Here is a 24,268-nt window from a genome sequence, read left to right on the forward strand (position 1 = left end):
AAAAGTTCGGGGTTATCGAAAATAGTAACTTTTTTTAGCCCGTACCAAGGTCGGGCTTATTGGTTAGGTGGTTAAAAATGTAATAATCTATTGAAAGCAAAAAAACTTTTAAAACGGGACCAACATTGTTGGTGGGCGGTGGGCAAGTATGTACAGTATGGCACATACTTACCTTGTGTTGCCACCCTGCAGAGACCTTCCATCATTCCAGGGATGGGTGTCCACATCTTCTCCACCAGCTCTACGAATGTAGAGACATCGATCCCCCTCACTGATTAGATGATGCAACTCCTGCACTCAACTCCAAGTACTGGAGTTACATTATCCATAGAAGCTGACAAACTCTAAGCTCAGTTTTGAGCAGAAATAAAAAGCCACCAGGAGCGGAGGAGTTAGTAATGTGACAAAAGTAATAGTAAAGACAACAGTTGCTGCTCTGGGACTACTGTATATGTGCAACTTTGTCATTTGTGTTAATAAACAGACATTGGGGTAGTCAGGGCATAAGAAATCAATGGGGGACAACTGCTGTCTTTCAAACATTGTGAAGGGATTGGAACTTCTGTAGATGTGATAACAGTGATATTTTCACATATAAAACCCCACAGAGGCACTTTGCACTGTCCACCCAAAAATGACCTGTAAGAAATATTTCCTGGAGTTGTTCTTAAAAGGGAATTTGAAACTTTAGGTACAGATTAGAGGACCGAATCTCCCCAAACTTCTTTTGCATCTTTGTGAGATCTGTTTGGGAGAACAAGAGAGAGACAAAAACAAACAAACAAACAAAAAAAAAAAAAAACGTAAAGTTGGGTTAGGAATTTAATCTCAGTTGTTTTCTGCAAAATTCAAGCTAAGGTAAACCCAGTCATTTTTTTTTTAGTTTGGTACAGTGGCAATGATAGTACTTACATAATAGCACGTCATTATATTCACTTTCTTGTTGACAGATTTGAAAAGAGAAAAATGTAGCTACCTATCATGTGCAACGCCTCTACTTCTCACTTCTCTTACTTAAACAGTCAGCGTAATTAAGCTTGTGAAATAGAGATCATCTTGCACAACCTATACAGTGTACATCAATTTAGTAGCAGGTGGGGTAAATGTTTGCATAAACCTAAATAACTTATTTCCACTCAAAGCAGCAGCCTAAACACCACTGAGCCAGATAAATGAGCTGGGACAACGCTTAATATCACAAAAAAATCTCTTTAAAGCGGAATGGTGCTGCCATTCCTATAAAACAGAAAAGTGGTCACCCCAATAAAGTTCTGTTGATATTTTTAATTTATACCTATGCTGTTTAAAGCATATTTAGCCTAATAATGCCAAAGCTTCCAAATCACTTGCCATAATGATAGTTCGGGTAGGACAAGGTGCAGAAGTTCCTTTGGGTAAAACCATGCAGCCACAAACATGCCGCCATCTCTCATCCACAGCACCTTTACAAATACAGAGCATATAGTGCATGTTACTGAACAATCAAACTATATTCTACTATATCCCTTCCCCTGGAGGAATTCCAATACATTCAGCTAAAAAGAATTGTAGAAGCAGATTCCTAAACAGGGAAGGAAACAAGTATGGCATTTGAATTGTAAAGAAAAATAATGTGGGGACATTACATGCAACAAAAATTGTAATTGCCTTTAAAATCTAAAATCTGTGCCCCTGACAGTCAGTTCCCGCACGAAGGCACAGACAATGCATTATATTTTATGGAATTGAATACATTGAATCTTTCCTATATCCTATTGTCCCCCTAACCTTTATGGGTAAACCTATTCACATAGACAGCTGACAACTGTCCCGCACACATATAGCACTATGAAAGAATCCCCTAAAACTGCCTTTTCATTGTGATGTTCAGATTTCACCACCAGATACCCATGGAATCAAGGGGAAATCCACCTATACTAATATAATAAACTTTTATCAGCAGGAACTGCTGTACATAATTAAATCACTATGGAGACACAAGCCTAAAGTCTTTCACACAGTCAGAAACAGTTCAGGCATTGAAATATGAGCTCTAGCAATATGTCACACACTTTGCATTTAGTTTTTTCAATGAAGCGTTTAGAAACAGCAAGATAACTGTCATAGCATAACAGCAACAATGAAAGTCTCTCACATCACATATAAGTTTTCTTACAATAAATATTTGACACCAAGGTTACAAGTGAAGGACAGCCTTAGGGCAAGGCAATTGTGACTTAATAGTGGTGCTCAAACTTCTGAAGGTCATTGGATATCCACACAAGGTCTAACGCAGACTGGGGTCACAGACATAAATAACCAGCTTGTCAAAGTATAACATTTTATGTTACAAGAAGTTTAAGAGTCAATTCTGAATAACCCCCTAATGCACCTTCTACAGCTGACTGTGCTACACTGGGGTGCAAGGAACTATACAGGTTAGATGTTTGGAAGTACTCTAATTCAGCAGATAGCAATGCATGTTTGTATGGGTTCTAAGGCTTCCTTCACACAGGTGATTGGAGGAAGAGCACAGAACATGGGTATGTTTACCATGTGAAGAGGAATACTTTTCTTTCTTCAAATCAGATTTAAACAAATAGGTTTATAAGCTTTGAAATGGCTCCTTTATAATGCTCACTCAGGTAGATAACTTTGCTCCCTTTGCAAATGACAGTTGTTCACTTCCCTTTCAATAGATATGAGGCAACAAAGTCTTTACAACACACACCCCACTAGCAGCACTGCCTAGGTCAGGAAAAGATCAAAGGATGTCCCAGTGGTGCTCATTTGTCTGATAACAGGCAAAAATCCCATCTTTCATTGTCCTGGGTGAGAGTAAAGCTACCCACAATCTTAAAATAAGGTTGTCCTATAAAACCATTTTTAACTAGATGGAGTGTCATACCTATAGATGCTCCACACCTATTTTTACCGCACGCCTAAACATTGTCAACCATACAAGTTTATAGAGTGCTCTGTTGCTAGTTAGATTTCCTGCCCTTAAGGCAGATAGATGTTTGGCTACCCTGGATTACAGTGTTTCTACACCAGAGTTCCTCCACAGACTGCTAGGGGTTCCTTGAACAATGAGCAGTGTGTGACTCTTAGGTCAGTTTAAGTGATCTGTAAGGGTGACATTCTTCCCAATGGTCAGCAATGTAAGAAGCATTCTGACCACCACACTAATGTACTGTGAGCTGTGGATATAGTCATCATAGTAGGTCTGAAAGATCTGAAAGTTATTTCAAGGGTTCACCCATGCTAAAAGAGTTGATACAACCATGAAAAATATTTAAGAGATTTTTATTTACTGTACCAATTTATGTTGACCAACATAGGTCTCAGAATGCACAAAATATTTATTAGGTGTAATTGTTTTTTTTATGTGTTTACATACTTTGTAGGTTAGGCTATGTACACACGGCAGATGATTCTCAGATGGCCTCAGGGCTGATATCAGACAAAAATCTGCAGTGTGTACTGTGCTCAACATTCCGTCGTCCGTCCTGACGGATCCACAGACGACAAACGATCGTAATACAAGTGAAGGCGAGAGAGAGCAGCAGGGTGTCGCTCCGTCGTTCTCCCCCTCCCCTCTCCATAAAGCAGAACGGCGCTGTATGTACAGCACTCATTCCTGCATTGTGGAGTCTTTTGTCGTTGGAACGGATACTTTATCTGTACCCTTAGGCTTAGTTCAGAACTACTGTGGTTCACTGATGTCAACTAGTCTTCAACCACCTCTATGCTCTGGTTAGCACTGAAATGAATTGAGGCAATTTAATTGCTGTCTACCACTAAACAACTTCCATAATCTTGAATGAAACCACTTAACTGCAAGCTGTAAAAACGTGGTTCTCTACAGAAAAACACAAGCAGAGAGAGCACTTCTGTGAGGCAAACAAGGTCAAAGGTATTTGTATACATGCTCCCTTCTCCCCTCCTCTCTTTAATCTCAAACAACTTCCCTGTGTACTCCTTACCCATCAGCCATTACTGGCACAGTTCTTGTGGCTGAAATCTGAGACCTAGAAAAGTACATGGCTAAAGATAGCCTGCAAACGGTAGTTACATACTAGGTTAGGCTGAAAAAAGAAATAAGTCCATCAAGTTCAACCAGTAGGGAAATAAACATATTCCAGATATAAAACCCTATAAGACATAGTTGGCCCAGATGAAGGCAAAAAAAAACCCTGGTACAATTTGCCTCAACCGGGGAAAAAAAATTCCTTCCTGATTCCATTAAGCAATCAGATGTTCCCTGGAACAACAGTCACTGTTATTTTTACTTTAGAGCCCTAACACCCAGTTATATTCTGTGCTTCTAGAAAAACATCCAGCTTTTTCATAAAGCAATCTATAGTAGTTGCTGAAACTACTTCCTGAGGGAGCCGATTCCACATTTTCCAGACATTACAGTGAAGAATCCCTTCCTTATCCGGAGATTAAGCTTTTTTTCCTCCAGACGCAGAGGGCCCTCTTGTTCTTTGTTCTCTATATGGACCATTAATATATTTATACAGGGTGATCATATCCCCCCCTCATACATCTCTTCTCAAGGGAGAATAGATTCAGTTCAGCTAATATCTCCTCATAACTGAGCTCCTCCATTCCTTTTATTAATTTAGTTGCCCTTCTCTGCACTCTCTCCAATTCCACAATGTCCTTTTTGTGAACTAGTTCCCAAAACAGGACTGCATATTCCAGATGAGGTCTGACCAATGCTTTGTACAGGGGCAGGATTATATCTCCATCTCTGCAGTCTATTCCTCTTTTAATACAAGAAATTACTTTGCTAGCTTTAGATATTGCAGCTTGGCAAGTCAATGATCTACCAGAACCCCCCCCATCCTTTTCCAAGTAGTAGACATCAATATGTTACACATTGCTTATTTACAGAAGAAATCACTTACATTAATAAACAAAACAAAAAGATGTTGGGTGTAGACCCGTGTTCCCAACCAGGGTTGCTCCAGAGATTATTAGGAGTTCCATGAGCAATTTGTGCCTCAGCTCTGTTTGACACACACCAATTATCTTTTTGGCTTTTTGTAAGGGTGACATTTTTCCTACTGACCAGCAATGTAAGAAGCATTCTTCCTATTGACCAACACACTAATATACTGTGAGCTGTGGATATAGTAATTATAGAGGGGGTCCCCTAAGACCTGAACTGTATTTCAAGGGTTTCCCCCAGGGTAAAAAAGTCAAAAATAATTTGATTTAAACTGTTAATATTTTGTTCATTCATTATCATCTTATTTTAACAGTTTTTGGAGCAGACACCTGACCACTGGATATTCTACCATGAAGACAACTTTAGCAGATTGGAACATTCTATCCTTTAAATCATTGTTTAGCCCCATAGACCAATATGGTTCCCCATTGCCTGGCAAGGATAAATGACCTGACACGCTGTGTAATATTTTACCTCTAATGCATGGGTGACAACTCCACTGCTGTATTGTAACTAGGGCAGTAAGCGTTGTCACCTTACATAGTAAGTGCCATGGTCTACAAGGCGGCCACTTTTTATCGCCGTGTTTTTTAAAAGCATGGAGTAAGCTATGTATTCATTATTAGGTTTACACAAAATCTGATATCCGGGGATAGAATTGCAGAATTATTTACCTTGTGTTGAAAAAGATGAACGTCAGTTTTTGCTCAGGGTACCAATAAAAAGGCATTTAAAGGGTAGTTTTGAAATGTCCCAGCTTTAACAAATACAATGGTGCAACCAATGCATTGCTTCACAACTTACTACTTCAGAAGGACAAAGTCCTCAGAGCCAAACATCAGCCTATGAGTTTCTCAGCATGGCACCTGTCAGCTTTACATTAACATGTCAACATCTAGACAGAGGAGAAAAAGTCTGCCCCAGCCACAAATAGGCAAACCCCATATTGAGTTGTTAGAAATGTGAAGCTCAATAATCACATGTAATAAATAAAGCTACAGCACACCATACACAGAGTATCATCCCCTGAAAGGAGTACAGATAGATCTGTGAGGAGGAGGAGGAAGGTGACACATTGCACAGACGCAAGTGAGACAGCTGGGAAGAACCCACCACCCCCTCCAGCTGTCACTTCTTCCCTCGCTCTCCGTTACATTCCCACCGCCAGCTCACCGAGGGCCCTCGGTCTCCAGCGTTCCTTCACTCTCAAAAACCCGGTTATTCACCATCTTAAGGTTAGTACAAGCTCGGTTGTCTTCTTCGATCCCGACGGAAGTGACGTCACACGGGCGTATCTCTCTTGCCTGGGTAGTGACGTCATCCGTGTTTATGATGTGACGGTGCTGACTCACCTTATCTGGGTGGGGAGGTATAGCTGTGTCCTAGGGCTGCCTATTTGGAGGCTTTCCAAGATAAAATCCAAAGCAAGTGACATAAGTTTCATTGTAAACAACTAAGAACTGAGGGAATATGAAATGCACTTTAATGAGACCAAACAAAAAAAAATAGTTGAGTTTCTATATCAACAGACTCTCACTGCCATCACAACCCTGCTTCTACTATTGAAATGTTGCCTTTATTTGATAAAATAACTAAAAAGGATTTATATAGCGCTCACAATCTAATATTCCTAACTCAGTCATATGTCTTTAACACAGCATAAGGTCAATTTTTATTTATTTTTATGGGAAGCCAATTTACCCAACTGCATGTTTTTGGAATCCCAGACAAACACACAAAGATCCTGCACACTCCATGCAGAGTCCAAGTTAAGTTTCAAACCTGGGATCCAGCCCTGTAAAAGGCCAGAGTGCTAACCAGTGAGCCATCATGCTGCCCTAATACTATCTGCTGTGTCCTCGATCAACTTACCCTTGGGTATCCAGGGGTAATGTGTGGGGTGCTGCACATAATCAATCCACAATATTCCACTGAGCACTGTGTTACACCCACACTGGCTTTTACGTCTATCGAAATTATTTGAGACATGGATTTCACTTTACTGAAAAGCAATATTCTTCATCAATCAGGTTACAACTTTATGTATAGCAAGCAAATGGAGATTAAGAACAAAGAAAAGCTGTTTTTTAAAAACAGTATTTATCTCTTCGATAGATACCTAACGTTCCCATAATGTCCCTGAGAAAGGCAAGAGGCGAAATGTGTTGGGATCAGAGATGCTATGAAAATATATCTTTTTTGCAGTATGGTCGTGCACCTTATGAATATACAGTATGGACCAACCCACTATATAATGTATATGAGTGTATCAGTGCTATAGACCCTCATTTTTTAATGTTACTGTGTTTGTGATTTCCAATACAAAATTGTTTGCCATTTAAAAAAAACACAGCTTTTCGTTGGTCCTAATTTCCATTTGTAATGATGTGGGGTTGGCACTATTAAACCTTTGAAGGGAGGGAGGATATACCTTCATTGCCATTAGTTTTTATGTATAGCAGTTGACAGATCAGCTTTGCAGGATAGAGCCTTGTCATGGACCATGTTTTTCAATGTTAACCATAAATATTTAGCCAAATTGAAATCTGGACCTTTTTTTCAAAAGAAAGTCAAAAGGCCTGATTAAATAAAGCTCCCCAAGACTGGAGAAGATAAACTATCCTGGGAGAACCTGGGCAATCCAGCAAACCTTGAAGAAATCTTGGCACAACTTTGGTATATTTAGGACACTTAGAGGTATGCTCTTAACTGGCGTCCAGCATAATATGTAATCTAAACCTGAGGTGCAATGACAAATAGCACAAAATACGGTGACAGTTGTCAACTCATAATAGAAAAATACTTACACCTTCATGGCACTAAAACCAAGGTTCTAAAAGTTTAAAATTTGTTTTGAAATCACCTACAGCTGTGACATAGGATTGTCTGTCATGGTCTAAAGATATATAGATAATGCCTGGTTCAACAGTGTGAAAGTGGATTAGAAGATTTAAAACACATGCTAGCCGGTAGACTGAGTTCCTGAAAACAATATGATGTTAAATCTCACAATTAGTGGAGTTATGCAAAATGCCCTTCTCAGATCAACTTGATGGTGCTTTCTAACTCAACTACTTGTAATAACGTCAAAACAAACCTAGCCTCAATATGGCCTACCTTCCAACATTGCAATATTCCAGTCATCCTTTAGGTAAAAGGAAGGACAGTTTGAAAGGTCATATTATTTTTTAGCCTCTGTCAAAGAAGAGCAAACTCTACACCACACCCTTTGTGCTTTTTTTTTTTTACATAACCAGTAAACACAAAGACTAGCAACAGAATCGAAATAAGGTTGGTAGCAGGCTTCCTTACTTTTAGACAGCCATCCCCACTCACAGGCCCTTGTGAACACTCAATAATAACATGCAATGCCAATCTGCAATATCTAAAGCTAGCAAAGTATTTCCGTATATTAACAGAAAAATAGACTGCAGAGATGGAGACATAATCCTGCCCCTGTACAAAGCATTGATCAGACGTCGTGTCTGGACTATGCAGTCAAGTTTTGGGCACCAGTTCACAAAAAGGTCATTGTGGAATTTGAGAGAGTGCAGAGAGGGGCAACTAAACTAATAAAAGGATTGGAGGAACTCTATGAGGAGAGATTAGCTGAGCTTAATCTATTCTCCCTTAAGCAGAGACGTTTAAGGAGGCATATGATCACCCTGTTTAAATATATAACTCTTCAATTTAAGATCGTTACAAAGGACAAGAGGGCATTCTTTGTGTCTGGAGGAAAAGAAATTTAAGCTCCGGATAAGGAAGGGATTCTTCACTGTAAGGTCTGTGAAAATGAAGGAATCGGCTCCCAACTACTCAGGAAGTAGTTTCAGCAAATACTATAGATTGCTTTAGGAAAAAGCTGGATAGCTGAAGCACAGAATATAACTGGATATTAAGTGTTTAAAAAAAAGATAATAGAGACTGTTGATCCAGGGAACATCCGATTGCCTCAGGGATTCAGGAAGGAACTTTTTGCCCCTGTTAAAGCAAATTGTACCAGGGTTTTTTTTTGCCTTCCTCTGCATCAACTGTGTCTATAGGGTTTTTATCTGGGATATGTTTATTCTCTTGGTGGTGGAACTTGACAGACTTATGTCTTTTTTCAACGTGACTAACTATGTAACTATGTAATTATGTCAATTAATTTTGATAGGGGAACCAAACTGTCTTCCTTCTTGGCCTCATACTCTTGCTAGTACTGGAGATTGCACCATACACAACAACAAATCCTCACACACCTACTGTAAAACAATACTTTGAAGATAAATACTCAGCCTAATCCACAGTATGAGAGATTTCTTAGTGACTGCAATCCTAACCAAACTTACTCTGGCTCAAAGAATTGCCATAAATTCACCTTTTGAACCCACTGGGAAAGCCCAAGCCATCAAATTTCTGTCTACTGACAAAACAATTAGGCCCCCGGAGCCTAAATGTCCTCCTCCTTAAAATAATAATTTCATTATGGGGTAATAGCCTTTTTATCAGGAAGTAGTGTTATACCCTTCCAGCATTTAAGGAGAATCATAAAGCCCCTGTTTTTTTCATACATGCAAATTAAATACTCAGTACGAGCCTCCGGGCTCTGACAGACTTTGAAAGGGCATTTATGGATGACCCCCATGCTAAAGGCCTTTTATCGACTTATATCTTCACTATACTATACCTTGCTGTCAAGCAAGTGGTTGGGCCGTACGGTCTGGCTGTACGCACCTAGATGCTCTCAGGATACCTTAACAGTGGAAACAACTTACAAGGTTCTGTATAGATGGTACCTGACCTCATTGAGACAATATCAAATATTCTGCTCGTCCTCCGCCTTGTACTTCAGGGGATGTGGAGAGGTTAGCTCTATGTACCATATTTGGTGGCACTGTCCTGTTGCCCGAAGATATTGGGCAGCAGTTTTTTGATATGATGCATATGGGATGTTGGTATTGTCCCTCCCTCAAATGCCTACTTTGGCTCTTCTGCAGTTGGGCCTGGGTGATCAATCAAGGTTGGTACGTGTATTAATAGTTTAGTAATTGTTTCTTTTTATTTGTCTTTTTTTATCTCTTTGTGTTAAACAAATCCGATGGTAAATTGTAAATATTGATTTTTTATGAAGCATCCCAGTATGTACATCGGGTACATAGTATGCGGTTTTGCATTTTATTCTTCTTATGATCTAACCAATATACCCCATAAGGCCTACTTTTCTTTTTCAAATTCCCCAAAATTTGTGCTTTGGCACCCTATTGCTGTTTCCCATTGACATGAGCTTTCTGTAATTGTGAAATGTGTGTTGAAAAAAAAATACCATCAACTCAATATAGGGGGTTTATAGGGTGTTTGTTCATCTTTCTCAAAAAGTTTACTTTTCTTTCTCAAAATCCTTAAAATGTGGGCTTTTGCACTCCAACCACTGTCCTAAATGTAAAGTCCCACTTTGTCATCCTAATCACAATATGTGGGACATATTGTGAGTATGTACCAATATTTTATCCACAAACCACATTAGTCTAAACCTGCTGTAAACAGAACACTGGCAGGCTAATAAATTGGTGCTCCTGCATAAGTAAGTACATCAGCTGTCAGTTCTGACAGGTTAATAGCAATAAATCATGCTCTGCAAGCTCTGGAATATGGGGGCACAAAAGGTAAATTATGTTTATAAATAAACATTTTTTTTCAAGGAATGTCTCATTCATCATTACAAAATGAAAATATTTTTGGATGTCAGTCCATTTAAATAACAAATATGAATGTTTCAAACAGTTCCCTTTCTTAGTAATTTTCATGTACCAAAAGCAATTTTCTGTTCCCAGGTTTTTGTCCTCACTTCTATGGTTCTATGAGGACAATACGTAAGAAAGTTCAAGAAACATGACATTACCAGTAAATAAAAAGTTATTTAGCAAAGGAAGGTGTTAAAGACTGTGTTAGGTCAAAGGTTACCTACATGATTCATATAATTTATAAAGGAATTTAAAGTAAACATAAAACTGACCGTAACCATGCCAAGAAAATGAAGATTCTTCTAATCATTTTGAGGAAGCTGCCTTAATTACACAGAATTGTGACCTTTTGAGAATGTCGCAAAATTATAGGCAACAGATGTGTGCTACTTTGAAACATTTTAAAAGTTTAATATGTTGTTCACATCAATTTTTTCTCAACTGGATGCACTATAACAACATCATCCAGAAGTAGTAATTTTTGTCACTGATAATTTTTGACAAAGTTACCTGCTTTGACAAAATAATGAAGTTTAAGGGGTCAGTCCAGCTAGAAGAAACATTTTTAAATATAGATAAAGCTTAAATCAGTCTGTAGCTGATGTGGCTTTTGATATGGCTTGCATACTTTAATATTTAGATGTCCCATCTAATGTTCCTAACCTTGGTAATGTCAATCTTTTTTACTTTTGTAATCATACACTCATGTTTAAAATTAATGACACCTAATGGAAATTGTTGCCTTTTATTAACAACTTCTGTACTAGTACCACATTTTTATTTCATTCTAAACACACACACACGCACACACACATTCTCCACTTAAAAAATGCATTTTAAACCTAAAAATTACACGCACAAGCTGTATATTTTCTAAAATCAAAGACCATGTGGAATAAAAATAGGAAATATATTTATGTTGTGTGATATTTACACAACTTCTTTCCAAACGTGTATTATTAGTTAAAAACAAAATACACAATATGTCGTTTTGTGCACATAAACAAAACACAATTCCTCATTTTTAGTTAAATTTAAAGATGAAAAGTATATTGAGTAAATGCCAAGATAATCAGCCTTAAAATTATGCATAGGTGAAAAATTGCAATTCCTAAATGGGTACATTTATGGTAAATACACCTATAGTTTATCAGTTTTAAGTTATTACCTTGATTCTGTGGTATATGGTGATATCCATGTGTTGCCCATTTCTTGTTCACATACAGGTGTGCACCCTATCTGCAGATTGATGCTTCATAAAAATTATTACCTGTAATCACTTTTATATTACAGCTAGAAGAGGATAATTCAGTGTTAAGGCTATGCCCCTGGCAGGTGACATTGGATTATCTGAGATGAAGTCTATGGGCCTGATTTATTAAAGCTCTCCAAGGCTGGAGAGGATACATTTTCTTCAGTGAAGCTGGGTGATCCAGCAAACCTGGAGTGGATCTGGTCCAGGAATTTAAACATTTGCTAACAAACAGCAAATATTTTGAGGAAATCTATTCCAGGTTTGCTGGATCACCTAACTTCACTGATAAAAGTGTAACCTTTCCAGGCTTGGAGAACTTTAAAGCCTGTTTCAGGCCCAATGAGTCTGATTTATTAAAGCTTTCCAGGAAAGGAACAATGAACCCATCTGCTCAGTGCACTGTAAACTTCAATCCCCTTCACCTGTGCACAGGTTCAGTGTGTTCTTACCTGTGTTGGATACTCTTGACGCCATGTGGGCTCAGCTTAGGGCTGTGGTTGTGGAAAAAGGCCCAGGTTGGCTGAAGGGGCAGCTTGCAGCCATGATACAGTGGACCTCGCCAGTGGGCGCAGAAGTGCTGGTAGTGGCACAGTCTCGAGAACCCTGAGGTTTCCATGGCTTGGTGCCCTATTGGGAGCCCCTTAAGGGACCCTCTGGGTCTGCCTGCCAAGGTAACTGCTCCAGAAATGGCGGGGGGATCAAGGAAGAATCCTCGGCTTCGGAGGAGTCCCCGGGCTAGGGGCCACAGCCAGTGACCAGATAGTGCAAGGGTCTGAAGTTTGGTGAGGGAGAAGTGCTGCTGCAGTTACCAGCCTTCTGGTGGTCGTGGCTGGTGGCCTGTCCGGTGCCGGATCCGAAGTGCAGGGAGGTCTGGAGGAGCCTGGAGATTGAAGCGATGGCCAATGAATCATTGGGGGACCCAGAAGACACGAGGCAGCATCGTGGAAGGCGATGGGCCAGGACAGGATGGTTGCGGGCCCCTCCAAGAATTAGGGGTGGGGGACCAGAGGACGGCGCGTGATAAGGGGCAGAAGAGATGATGTCTCAGTACACAGACAAGGTAAGTGTTGGGGATAGTGCTAAAGGGGAGGTGTATGACTGTTTTGAGGGACCGTTGGGTTCCCATCTTAAACAGGAGGTGCGGGAAAAAAATTGGAAAGGTGAGTATGTGGTAAGTAACCAGTCCTTTCTTGGTCCTCCCATCAGAAGCGAGGGCTCTGTTGGATGTTCAAAGAGGGAATATGTAGATTTGGGGCGTCCTGTTATTTCCGCCATGAATGTTCAGAGTGTGGAGGGTGGCGCCCTTTTTAAAGAAGGGGTTTGAGAAGGGTTTCATATTCCATGTGCTCTGGATAGGGTTCCACCGCTCCCGGAGAATTGGCATTCGGCATTGAGAAAGCCTGATGTGGTGTCGGATAAACTGAACAAAGAGGTGAGTTTGGGGAGGATGGCGAGGCCTTTTGATGTGCCGCCATGTGATAACCTGGTGGTATCATGTTTAGGTTTGGTCCCCAAAAAAGAGCCGAACAAGTTTCGGCTTATTCTTCATTTGTCCTATTCACATGGGGGTTCAGTCAATGCAGGCATTGATCCTGAGCAATGCTCGGTCTCGTATGTATCTTTTGATGGGGCGGTTCGATGGGTGCGGCGTTATGGAAAAGGATCTCTGTTAGCCAAGGTGGATATTAAAGCGGCTTTCCGTTTGTTGCCTGTTCATGTTGATAGTTTGCGGTTGCTGGGGTGTTGGTGCCAGGGGCAATTTTATGTGGATCGGTGCCTACCGATGGGGTGTCATTTCCGCCATGAATGTTCAGGGTGTGGAGGGGCCCACAGTTTTGCCCATTGCGGGTGTCAGTTTGGGGCGGGAAGGTGCTGCTGGGTAAAAAGAGGACCCCAGTGAGGTTTGGAAGGATGCTTCCTTTCCTAAAAAGGTATCCTGATAAAGTAGCGGCGGCCTTATTAAAGAAGGGGTTTGAGAATGGTTTCATATTTCATTTTATATTGTTGCCTGTTCATGTTCATAGTTTGCGGTTGCTGGGGTGTAGGTGCCAGGGGCAATTTTATGTGGGTTTGTTCGAAACATTCAGTTCTTTTTTGGATTGGGTGGTGCGGGATCTGGCGGGTGTGGAGTTGGTCATGCATTACCTTGATGATTTCTTGTGTGTGGGTCCGCCCAATTCAAGGGTATGCCATGTGTTAGGCACTCAGCAATATATGGGGGACCATTTTGGTGTTCCGTTAGCTGCAGAAAAGATGGTGGGGCCTACTACTGCCTTGTCATTCCTAAGTATTGTAATTGATACATTGGCCATGGAATGTAGATTACCTGAGGACAAGCTGACAGAATTGAAAGGGGACGTGCAGGTGGCGTGGTTTGAAAAAGATGAAGTTGAGGCAGTTACAGTCCCTTTTGGGAAAACTTGCACGTATTTTGAATTTTGCATGTAACAAAATGCCAATAGGGCATATCTCTGCCAGGCAGGTGGCGGCAGCTACTGCTGGGATACATTGTCCTTCACATTTTGTGCGCTTGACACAGGAATTGAGAGAGGATTTGGAGGTGTGGGATGTGTTTCTTGCTGGTTATAATGGTAAGACAATGTGGATGGAGGGGCCAGTGAGTACTGGAACTGTTTACAGACGCGGCAGGCTCAGTGGGATACGGAGTGTATTTCCATGGCAAATGGAGTGTGGAAAAATGGCCACATTTTGGTGGAGTGGGCGGAGTGAGCGGAGGCTGGGTTGTTGTCCAATCTGGTCTTGTTGGAACTTTTTCCTATAGTTTTGGCTGTGGAGTTGAGGGGTGGTTGTTTGGCTAACAAGAAAATTAGATTTCATTGTGATAATTTTGGAGTAGTTCAAGCAGTCCACAAGTGGTCAGCATCTTCGGCACCAGTTATATGTTTGTTGAGGTATTTGTTTCAATTATGCTTACGCTTTAATGTATGTTAGTGGGCTGTCCATATCCCTGGGGTTTCTAAAACTTTGGCTGATGCTTTATCTCGCCTGCGGTGGTACAAGTTTCAGAAACTGGGACAAGAGGCATAGCAGTTCGGGGTCCCTTGCCCTCAGGAGTTGTGGAAGATTGTAGTGGTGTCCTGATGTCGTTCATAGGGCAGTCAGTTTCGCAAGCTACTTGGGTGGCTTATACAGCGATATGTGGTTCGGTTTTTGTGGTGAGTTGGGAAATTCGGGAGCGGCGGCAGAAAACGTAAGTTTGTTACTTTGTTTCTTGTGTAGAGCATGGGAAAGAAGGGACTCGGTGGCAAAAGTAAATAGGACTATAGCGGTTCTGGCATTTCTATTGAAATGGTTAGGGGTGCTAGATGCTACAATATCTTTTGCAGTGTAGCAGGTTTTAAAAGATTTGTGGAAGAGTACAAGTGGTGGTGGATAAGAGGAGACCGGTATCGTTTAGTATGTTGGTGGTTTTACAGGTTCATTTGGGAGAGGTGTGTGCAACGGGGTATGAATTGTGCTTATTCTGTATGGCATTTGGTTTGGCATTCTTCTGAGCTTTTCGGGTAGGGGAATTGGTGAGCGCTAACAGATGAAGTGTGGGGGGTTTACAAAGGGGGGAAGTTCAGTGTGTTGGGGAGAAGGTGACTGTTTGGATCTGGCGTTCAAAAACAGATCAGGCAGGAAAAGGTTTTAAGGTACGGTTGGGTGGCTGGGGTGGAGGAATTTTTGCGAGTGCAGCCAGCCATTGGGGGGTCTTTTCTCATGCACATGGGTGGTAGGGCTTTGTCCAGACTTCAGTTTCTGGCAGTTTTTTGTCGCTGTCTGTGGGAGGAAAGGTTCAATGAGGGTGAGTAAGCGGTACATTTATTCCAGATTGGGGCTGCCACAGAAGCAGAAAGGTGGGGACTGGGGGAAGGAATGATTAAGAGAATTGGAGGATGGGAGTCTGCCAGATAAAAAAGTTATGTGAGACCGCATTTAGTGCTGGTTTAAGTGGGGGGAGGGTTATTATTGTTTAAAATAAAATATGTTGGCCGGCTTGCTCCTACTTTCTGCTCATTTAAAAGAGCGCTCAAAACTCATTTTTTCAAACTTGCCTACCCATCTTCTTCTGTCTGCTAAACCCTCATTACTTCCCACCACTACATATCGCCCATCCTATTGTGTGTGAAATTCCCCCACCTACTAGATTGTAAGCTCTTCGGGGCAGGGTCCTCTCCTCCTGTATCACTGTCTGTATTAGTCTGTCATTTTCAATCCCTATTTAATGTACAGCGCTGCGTAATATGTTGGCGCTATATAAATCCTGTTTAATAATAATAATAATAATGTTGTTGTTAGCTGTTTCTGGAATGTTTCTTTGTTGTTTAGGTGCTGCTCCATGTTTAATTTACATTGTTAGGCACTCCTACGTGAGCTGGGGAGCTCGGAGAGCAGAGGTGTGGCCCGAAGGACGCCAGTTGGGAATTGCTCGGGAAGAGGGGGTGCTGTGGTGGATTGGTTGTCCGGACATGTTATGAGATAGAGTTGTTCCAGAGGTTCATAAGTTTGCGATATTGGATAGGCCACCTGAAGTGGTGGTGTTGCATGTTGGGGGCAATGACTTGGTAGTTCGCTAATAGGAGAGCTAATAAGGGACATAAAGTGGGATTTTTTGAGGCCTGCTTACTGCATTTCCAGCTTTGATAATAGTTTGGTCTGAAATGATGACGCGCAAGCGGTGGCGCAGTTAGTGTAACACCTGAACAAGGCATGTATAAAAGTGAACAAGGAGTGGGCAGGTTTATCATGAGGAATGGCGGAATAGTGGTTCGCCATTATGAGTTGTAGGAGGATGTTTCATGTTTTACAGGGGGATGGGGTGCACCTCAATGCAGTGGGAATTGACTTGTGGTCCCTGGGATTACAGGAAGGAATTCGGAGAGCTTTGAGGGTGTGGAGGGGTAATGAGTTACACTTGAGGCGTTGTGGCAGTAGAGGTCCTTGAGAGCACGATTGTGTGGAATAGGCTTTAAATGGGAAGGAGAGCCACCTTTGTTACGGGTCTCCTAAGAAATGGAATTGGCATAAAAATTAGGGTGATAGTTGGGGGAGTTGGATGCACTATTGATAGTTCTTGAGGCAGTGGGTTTGCGCTTGAGAGCCGGATATGTCAAAGTCCCCTGGTAGTTTAATAATATGTGGTAATGGTATGTCTTTGAGGACCGGTAAATGGAATGGTTGTTTTGGTGGTTAAAAAGTTGGTTATGGTTTGAAGTCTAAGTTAATATGGAAAATGGAAATATGTATTAAATTCAAGTTTTGTAATAATATTAAGATGGCCGAAAGGCCAATTGTACCGCACCCGCTAGTGTCTGTTGTATTATTATTAGTGTTGGTAAAGAGGGGTAGTTTGTTGGATGGAACAAAACTCTGACCTTACACAGTCATGTTTTCAGGTAACACTTCCTCCTTCCCTTTGAACTGCCTTATAGAGCTTGCATCTGCTGAATCTTCGAAGTAGTGATGAAATGCAAGTAGTTGGTATCAACAGAATTAAACATTTCCTTTCTATGCCTCAAATCAGAATTTTTTTTTTTAAGAATTATTTTTATTAGGAAATACCAAGGAATGTACAAAAATCACAAACAGTGGAAAACATTGTATGATACATCAGACAATGCAAACAAGACATCAGAAACATGTAAATAGTAACAATTAGTAGAAAAACCTAGGAGCTGGGGGACTAGAAAAGGGGAGGGATGAAAAGAGAGAGGGAGAAGAGGGGGAGGGTGTAACAAGGAAAACAAGCAGATTCCATTACATAACTCCATTACAACAAAAAACACATGAATGAATAGTAATAATTCAGGGGTGAAGGTGTCAGTTCAGCTGGAGATTGTTGTAGTAGACAAGTACATTCTACAGATGTGTAGAATTAGATCCAGTGATACCATGTCTGGGTAAATTTGTCACATCTATTGGCATCAGTTGAAATCATATCCCCCATGCGGTAAATGTCAGCTACCCGTTTCAGCCAGTGTTCTAGTGTCGGTGGGGTATCATTCTTCCAGCAAGCCGGAATACATACCTGTGCCGTGTTCAAGAGATGTCTTAGCAGTGAATGTTTGTACACCTTCTTTGACAAATCAGAAACGTGACGGAGGGCCAAGGCCGGTTTGTCTCTAATATCTACATCGGTAAGCCTAAGAGTGACATCCGCCACCGAGTCCCAGAAAGCTTTAATTTTTGAGCATTCCCAGAAAATGAGTAGGAGCAAACTCTGTGCCTCACCACACCTCCAGCAAGAGGCATCCATATGAGGGAAAATCTTAGCAAGCTTGGACGGTGTTCTATACCAGTGAGTGGCCAATTTGTAGTTGGTCTCCTAGTATCGGTTACAAATTGAAGCTTTATGGCAAAAATTAGGCATCATCTCGCTCTGTTCCTCAGTAAATTGAGTATTGAAACCCACGTCCCATTTAGCAACAAAATTAGGAGAGACAGGGGTGTTTGCTGCCAGGAGAACCTGGTAGGCAAAGGGCAGCGTGCCTCTTAATGCGTGTTTACCAGCACTTAGAGTTTCCAGAAGCAACAAGGATCAACTAAAGTTCCTGGGTTGTGGCAGGGATCGCAGTACATAGGAGAGAGATAGGTATCTACTTTTTGAGAAATAAAAAATTTGGAGACCATTTTTAGGGTTTCCCCAATCAATGGGTGTTGTAGCACAGTATCTTTAACCACATTAGGGGAAGGTGAACCGGGATTCTCCAACCGGACCCACAGCTTGGCATCGCTATTTGTGCACCAGTCCAGTAACCTCGATAAATGAACAGCTTGTTGGTGTAACAGAGGATCTGGAAACGCCAACCGGCCCTTAGTTTTGGGAAGTCTTAATACTTTCATCTCAATCCGTGGGGAACCTAAATGCCAGATGAATTTGATAAATGGCTTGTAAAACATACAACAGTCTGGTCATCACATTCATTTTCAGTATGTTGCATCGCCCAAACCAAGTGAAGGATAGCTGTTTCCATTTCTGGAGATCCCTCCTGATTTGGTTCAGCAGAGGCAAAAAGTTGAGCTCAACCGTGCAAGACAGGTTCACTGGGATCTGGATGCCCAGATAAGACATAAAAAAAAGATTTAAGATACTTTTTATTTTTAAGATAAAAAAAAAAGTGTTTGTCCATTTAAAGGGAAAGGAGGGCGTTAAGGCTTTTTCTGTGCAATAAGGCAACTAATTAAGAGAGTTTGCAGGTAGAAAGAGCATGCCTTCTCCCTGCTGGGCATTGGGCAATATAGACTTGCTGCTAATCCAGTGTTTCTCAACCCTTTTAACATGGGGGGAACTTTGAAATACATTTCGGGTCTTCAGGGAACCTCTTCTATAATTTCTATGTTAGCAGCACACAGTAAATCAGTGAGGTGGTCAGTAGGAAGAATTCTTCATACATTGCTGGCCAGTGGGAAAAATCTCACCCTTACAGATGTAACACATCCTTACATTCAAAAAGATCATTGCTGTCATTTTAACTGACCAGAGAGGCACATTGGAGGAACTTTGATCAAAAAACACTGTGGTAATCATTTTCTTTATATAGGGAAAATCATGTGTGCCTAAAAGGGATGTGTTCTTTCATACACTGTAACCACACTGAGTGGTAAGGGGAATGCTGGGATATGTGGTTTGCAAATTTATTTCTCAGGCTTTTAAATACTTCAGAAAAAAAAACAGAAGTGCAAAAAAATAAATAAATAAAAATCAAAAGTAAGTAAGCAATATCTGAGTAATCATATACTATAAACATTGCTGAGCTGTTGCATATTAGTTCCAGCATTTAGGCATCTAGTCTTTAGCTTTACTTTAAAACTCAGATATCTGGTGTTTGCTGTGCCATTGACCTGTGTTATCTCATCAACGACAAGATCTAAATATCTCTCAAAGGCCCTCACAAGGTCTGGCAAGGGATTTTAAAAAATTGACTTTAAATAGTTTGATTTTCACATTTTATTGTTTTAAGTCTGCTTACTTTTCCATGATTGGCTAGCACAGAAAATTCAACAAAATTTATACTTGGGGCAAATAAACACAGTGGGCCAGATTTAATAAAGTTCTCCAAGATTGCAGAAGGCAAACTATCATGGAAGAACCTGGGTGATCCGGGAAACCTAGAAAGGATCTGCTCCAGGACTGCCAACAATTTCCAACCAATAGGGGATGGTTTTAAAGAAATCCAGCCTTGGAGAGCTTAATAAATCTGGTCCAGTAATTTAGAATAAGTATCCAATATCAAGTATGAAGCATAGTGGTTGAAATTTGGTTTACGGTTGCTTTGCTACACAAGACAACTTGGACAACTTCATGGAATCAACTATAAATTCTGTATTTTATAAAAGTGTGCTTGTTGAGAATGTGAAACCTTTTGTTTGAAGTATGAACTTGAACTAGAAAAGTGCCGTTTAAGGTCCATTTTGTTTTCTGATTCACACAAGCAAATCAAGCAAGGAATGGTGTGCAAAATCAGTAGTACTATCTTTAATGAGCTTTGGGTTTTTTAATAACGTTCAAAGATGTAAACATAAAGAAAGGAAAAATTTAGAGGAAAAAAAAAACATATAGAAAGAAAAGGTCAGAGTAAACTGTTAAGATGATGAACATAGTAAATATTTTTAACTAATAATCAGGAATCATTTGGTACCTGAAAAAGCAAATATTTCTTGAGATGCTCTCAATTTGCTCATACCCCCAAATATGTTATTGGTGCTTTATATTGTATAGATGTTAAAGAAACATTGTAAACATTATATATTTACCAAGACTATCCATTATTTCCTTTATAAAGCTTTTCCTAAATCAAGGGTACCTAACCTATGGCCGCGGGCCACATGTGGACCACAGAGCTGTCAGACCTGGCCGTCTCCTCATCCTATATATTGTACAGCGCTGCATTATATTTTTGCGCTATATAAGGCCTGTGTAATAATATTAATAATAATAATAATAATAATAATTCTCTCTCTGCTCCCTCTGCTGTTGTCTTGCGGGGGATGGGTCACACGCATCTCCTATGTTTCTCTATAGAGATTGTGCCGCCAGGAGAGGGAGCTGCTCCCCACCCACCCTATACTGTGAGATAATTCCAGCATGAGAGCTGTGTCTGTGGCCATGCAGCTGTCATTATCCCCATGGATAAACCTTCATATGGTCTTCTCTGATTATCATAAAAATGTGAAATTTTCAGGGTATACAGGGGACCCTGAGAGCTGATACTAAACCAAAGATAAGCCCTCTACATGTAACAAGTTGCCAGATACAGGGTCACAAGCATAAAATCCTTATAACAATCAGTGATATTTATACATTAAGTGAGACTATTTCAAGACCAGGGTCCTCAAATTGTTTCCATGTTGGGGACCCCCTGGGGGCCACTCTCATGGCAATAAATAGAGTACTGCCAATTGTCTGTGCACTACGGTGCCCCTTAAAGTTCACAAAACTTCAAGGCTGCGTTCAGGTTGGCTGTAAGGTTGTGGTTCAGGGGAGATGCTCAGTACCGCTCACTGCCCCCTGCAGTCAAGTCTGCAGATGTTGCGGTGTGAGGGACTGAGAAGCTGGTGAGCTCCTTGTTACACATTGCTGGACACTTACATTCTGTGAATTCCAATTTCTCTGGAACAGGACGATTTTGGCAACTGGAAATGTGGGAGCCAGTAGGAAACTCCTTTTGCCTACCCCTTCCCCAATAAAATGTTATACCCATCATATCATGTTACCCTGTCACACATAGCTAACCCCTTACTCCCTATTAACCCCCTTTTCTTACAGAGAAATGTAACTTCAAGTCCAGGACTCTTTTGCCTAACTCCCCTAACATTTCACCATTATGGTATATCACAATGTATGAAAAACTTTACCTGTCATACTGTGCTAAACTGTCACACATAGCTGGCCTCTTACCTTCTGTGAATCCCAATTTCTCTCCCCCTTTTGGACGGCTGCCTGCAGCTCACCCACATACCACAACTAAAATAATCCATATGAGAAGACAATACTTTATCTTCCCCTGCTGAATCACTGTCATTTACTTCTACTAAGACAGAGATGTCATAACCATTGTGCATATGAAGGTCCTGGAATAAACATTTCAAGCTTCTTTCACACCATTCACTTCACTGGGACATCTGGAAACACCAGCAGTACGTTCAAATTGATAACGCCTCACTATCAAATCATTTACAAGTAGCAATTCGGTATCACAAGGCTCCTAATGCGGTAAAAAGTCTCAGCAATAATACTAAGTCTCCCCTTACCACTGAGGAAGCCCGGTACAGGCGAAACGCGTTGGGTGGGACACCTTACCGTCATCGCTAATCTAGTATGATACTTAACAATATTGCTATTTTTTTTTGCAAAACTAGTGGTTATATGTTAGCCTAGGGTTCATTTATAGAGACACAGCTCCTAATCTTTTAAATTATGTTGTTGGAACAATAACATTTTTTGTTTTAAAATTTAACTCTGGTTGCCCTTCAAAAGCCTGGCTTTCCCTCCCTCCTCTTCTTCTCTTCCTCCCACAGATAAACGAATCCCAATTTCTCTTTAACAGTAGAGGAAGGAAAATGTAGGGTAAGTGGGGGACTCTTGTGGCTTTCCCCCTTCCACTAAAATTTTATCACTCCAATCACACTATGGTGCAGTCACATATAAATGTCCAATTATGTTCTTGAAATCCCAATTTCTCCTGAAAGGAGCTACCCTGTCACACATACCTGGCCACTTACCTTCTGTGAACCTTAATTTCTCAGGAACAGGGAGATGTAGGGGCCTGCACATGTAGTAGTAAGAACATGTAGCACTTGGCTATCTGTCACATGAATTGCATTTCTCTGGAAGTATCCATTGCAGAGATTCTTGATTTGTCATTTCTTTTATTTGGTGCATGTATGTTACAGTTACCAGAAACATTTCAATTTAATTTCATTTTAAATTAAATCTATTCTAGTTTTACACATACATTTTAAATGTTTGTTTGCATTGTGGTTCGCAAGTTTCATCCCAATGTCAACAGTGGCCCCCAGATGAAAAAAGGTTTGGCACCACTGTCCTAAGTAATGTCACTTACGTAAATTGTAAAGAAAACTTTTTGCACACCAATGTATTAGCTGATTCACAAAAACTAGAAATAATCTCTTTCATCCAAAAATGTAAATAAAAGAATAAAATCTGAAACATAATAACCTGAAAATGTATAAAAATTGAAGAGTCAATTCAAATCAAAAGCAATTTAAACTGTGGATCTGGGATGAATTCTAACAAATACATTCATTTATCTTCAGCAAATCAATGCTTGCTCTGCCTGACATTTATCGATACAAAAAATTGAAAATATTTTTTTTACTTGTAGAGTAAGGTAAGTTCGCTCTTTATTTTTAAACTGTGTATATTTTCTTCGCAATGATCCTGTTCAAATTTTTTTTAAACTCTCTTACCTGAAAAAGATATTTTGAAATAATCCACCTGGTGCCTGGCCACTTTATTAGATACAACTACTTAGCTGATCGTTAAAAGAAATATCTAGTCAACAAATCACAAAGCTACAAATCAATGCATTCAGGCATGTGGACATTGTCAAGAAGACGTGCTGAAGTTTTAGATGAGTATGAAATCTGGGAAGAAAGAAGGTTTAGGTGACTGAATATGACAATGTTGTTGGTGCCCGGTGGGCTGGGGTATTTTCAGATACTGGTTATCTCAAAGTTTTTTCACACACAATCATATCTAGGATTTACAGAGAATGGTCAAAAAATGAGAAATATCCAGTGAGTTCTCTGGGCAAAAATGCAATGTTGATGTTAGAGGTAACTGTAAACTTGATAACCTGCTTGGGGGACACTCGCTGGTTGACTACTGTTTTTCAAGAAAGCTGTAAGCTGGTGAAAAAAATGCACCTGCAATAGCACTAGGTTTTTTAAAAAAAATATTACTGCTTGGGGGTGAGGATAGGCTGACAATAATGCAGACTTTCTAACTGGAGGTCTATTTGAAGTTTGAGTATTATTCACTTGGTTAAGAGCTCATCTGGGTCAAGTATGACGTGAATCAGTCTATCTACAGTGTAAATTGTTGCATGCTTTATATAATTAGTATCAAAGTCCTCCTGCTACATGAAAGAGCCATAAACATCAGTGAAGATTACAGGATGCAGCTCATATTCATGTTGTGTTGTTGTTGTGTTACTGACTGCAATAAAACAACAACGATGTTGCAAGAAAAGTACAGAGTTTTCATGGAAAACATATTTAGAGTTATTATTGTAATAAAACCTTAAGAACACAGATAAACTTAACCACCACATAAAGCTGAACTCCTGGATAAGAAAATATGATCTATAAAAGAGGCATATATAA

General features: G+C 40.4%; 1 protein-coding gene across 3 annotated transcripts in view; it reads right to left on the minus strand.

Annotated features, from left to right (window-relative positions):
* Positions 1–6,242, minus strand: part of R3HDM4 (R3H domain containing 4) — a 29,463-nt gene extending 23,221 nt beyond the window's left edge. For 2 of the 3 annotated variants that reach the window (XM_072404784.1, XM_072404786.1), the window contains exon 1: positions 6,113–6,242. In XM_072404784.1, coding sequence (XP_072260885.1) covers positions 6,113–6,168 — 56 coding nt within the window. In that variant the 5' untranslated portion in view covers positions 6,169–6,242. Of the gene's footprint in view, positions 1–5,613; positions 6,009–6,112 lie in introns of those variants that run through there. The other variant, XM_072404785.1, reaches the window with a different exon arrangement.
* Positions 6,243–24,268: the final 18,026 nt, after the last annotated feature.

The sequence above is a fragment of the Pyxicephalus adspersus genome, chromosome 3, assembly GCF_032062135.1.
Source record: "Pyxicephalus adspersus chromosome 3, UCB_Pads_2.0, whole genome shotgun sequence".
Taxonomy (NCBI): Eukaryota; Metazoa; Chordata; class Amphibia; order Anura; family Pyxicephalidae; genus Pyxicephalus; species Pyxicephalus adspersus.